This window comes from Impatiens glandulifera, chromosome 2 (assembly GCF_907164915.1).
Source record: "Impatiens glandulifera chromosome 2, dImpGla2.1, whole genome shotgun sequence".
Taxonomy (NCBI): domain Eukaryota; kingdom Viridiplantae; phylum Streptophyta; class Magnoliopsida; order Ericales; family Balsaminaceae; genus Impatiens; species Impatiens glandulifera.
The window spans coordinates 7,408,171-7,410,654 of NC_061863.1; the positions used below are offsets into that span (position 1 = coordinate 7,408,171).

The 2,484-nt window shown below is 28.8% G+C and overlaps 1 protein-coding gene across 1 annotated transcript; it reads left to right on the forward strand.

Annotated features, from left to right (window-relative positions):
• Positions 1-1,496: 1,496 nt before the first annotated feature.
• LOC124924264 (classical arabinogalactan protein 1-like) lies at positions 1,497-1,895 on the forward strand. The gene has a single exon (XM_047464322.1). The coding sequence runs from the start codon at positions 1,497-1,499 to the stop codon at positions 1,893-1,895; it is 399 nt and encodes a 132-aa protein (XP_047320278.1).
• The last annotated feature ends 589 nt before the right edge of the window (positions 1,896-2,484 follow it).

Sequence of the window (2,484 nt, forward strand, 5' to 3'; positions counted from 1 at the left end):
ACAATTTAAATTATGATCTAATGTCAATTGTCACCTTTAACAAATTAATTTAACAAACTAACCGTTATCAAGCACGTTGGTAGTGTTTCCACCCATGGGTCATGTGTTATTTGCAACGGATCTAAGGGAATTGTTTTTTATTTTTTCAAATTTGTAGTTAAGGTCTTAAATTAAAATTGGTCCTAATTTTACAAACAAATGTATGGCAAATGGAAGTTCTACTTGAATCATGGAGACTCTAGTTTGTTCATTCAAATATGTAAATATATGTAATATGATAAATGCAAATGAGACTCAATTCTAAAATTGAAGATTTAATTAAAAATATAAATTAATAAGTGATAAGTTGGTGTGATAACTCACTTAGTTAATTTAAGTGACAACAATGTTTAATAAGAGATAAAGTTGACGGGTTTGATGGTTGAAATGAAAATTATGAATTTTAGTTTAAATAAAAAAAAAAAAGTAAACACATATTTTTGCAATAAACAAAGTATGAAATAATTCAAATTAAGATATTAATCATTCTATATTTCTATTAGCTGGTGTGATCTCATAAAATACATTATTTGCCTTATTCTATGATTCAAAATAAAATAAAATTCAATAAATCAATGACTATTTATTTAAAGATTATGTTTAGGTGTTGTACACAACGTGCTTTCACGACCAAAACCAAATACAAACCAGTTTTCTTCTGCCATCGAAAACCTAACAATCATACTTAAGTTAGTGCTCGTCCACTAATTAAACTAATACACACCCGTTTATCATAATATTTAATTAACAAGTCATTAACTATAACCAAATATATCTCAGCCTAAATTTAAATGGTCCATGATAAAAACATAAAAATAAAACAGAGAGAAACAAATAAATTAAGAAATTTACCGGAAAAAAAATACAAAATTAAGGAACACGAAAATCTTTCAAGAATGCAATGAGATAATATACCAAAGCCCGCATTATTACCTAATCTTACCTTTCATTGGTCATGAGTTCTCTAGTTCTATTTCAGCAAAATAATCCATCAAAACATAATGATAGTATAAAATAAAAGATAATGAGGATTAGATATATTATTTTTGCATTAGTAAGAAGTATGACTTAAATTTATTGTGTGATTAAAAATTTGGATGGAAAAGGCTAATATATTTATCTTAATTATTATTATTTTTTTATTTTTACTTGATTATTTAGTATGAGAGAAATCTTTGAATTTTCAATGATAGTAATCGTCTAGCTAATACATTCAAAATTTTATTATTATTATTATTATTATTATAACAACGCTTTCTAAAATTCGTTTTTAGATGAATTCGTTTTAATTATTATTATTATTCATAAAATTTTAAGAGTTTAATAATATGCTGGTGGGTGTAGGTATTCCTTATATACATTTTAGATTTTTTTCATTTTCGATATAGATGATCATTTAAAATTATATATATATAAGCTTCCTATCTCCTTCCTTCTTCATTCACCAACAGTACCAAATGGCTTTCTCAAGTTCTTCAATACTGTTGGTGCTAGCAATTTCCATGAGTCTTATGTTCCTCTCACCGGCCCAACTTTCTCCCACGTCATTGCCGCCGGCTCCAACACCTATGGCGGTGGTGCCGCTGACTCCACCACCCATGGTGGCGGCGCCGCCGCCCACTAAGGCATTATCCCCGCCTCCAAAATCTTCAAAGTCTCCTCCTCCGAGAGCAATGGCTCCATCACCCAAACTGTCATCGCCGCCGGCGCCACCACCTTCAATATCAGATACGCCCACAGACTCTCCGGCTGACTCGCCAGATCAATCTTCTTTAACTACACCCAATTCTGCAGCTTTCTTGAAAGGTGGCTTGCCAATATTGACCATTCTTGGAGCTATTGGAATCTTCTTCTGATCATTAGCCCATTGTGTTTTCATTAATTAACACATTTATTTATCTATACATGTCTTTTAAATTTGTTTATGTTCATGTTTTTCTGATAATCGGATGTCTTGTTCTTGTTATGGTTTAAAATTATTGGAGCTCTATTTTGTTTGGACATTTTTCTACACATGTTTTGATTTGATCTTCAATCTAAACACTAAAACATTGTTTTTATTGTTTCGTTTTAAGATCTATATTGTTTGGACATAACATAATTAAAAAAAATATATGTTAAATAAAAAACAAGCTAATTTATTTATTTATTTGAAAGGAAAGGATAATTTATTAATTGTTAGACATCCAAAATGTGAAATTAAAACTATAGTGAAACACAACAATGTAATGTTCACAAATTTAAAAAACTAGAGTGAAACATAAAAAAAAAATATTATATTCTTACAAATCATAACATAATTTCATAAGATCAATTAATCACATTAGTAGAAATAAATATAACTCAATAAACTATATAGGAGTCCAATTAACTAATTAAGTCTCAACATTCATTGATTGATGTATCCAATTCAGTGGCAGCCCATCAAGACAATTTTTTATTATC

Excerpts from the sequence above, each read along its gene's own strand:
- LOC124924264 (XM_047464322.1), top strand. The coding sequence starts at position 1,497 with ATGGCTTTCTCAAGTTCTTCAATACTGTTGGTGCTAGCAATTTCCATG.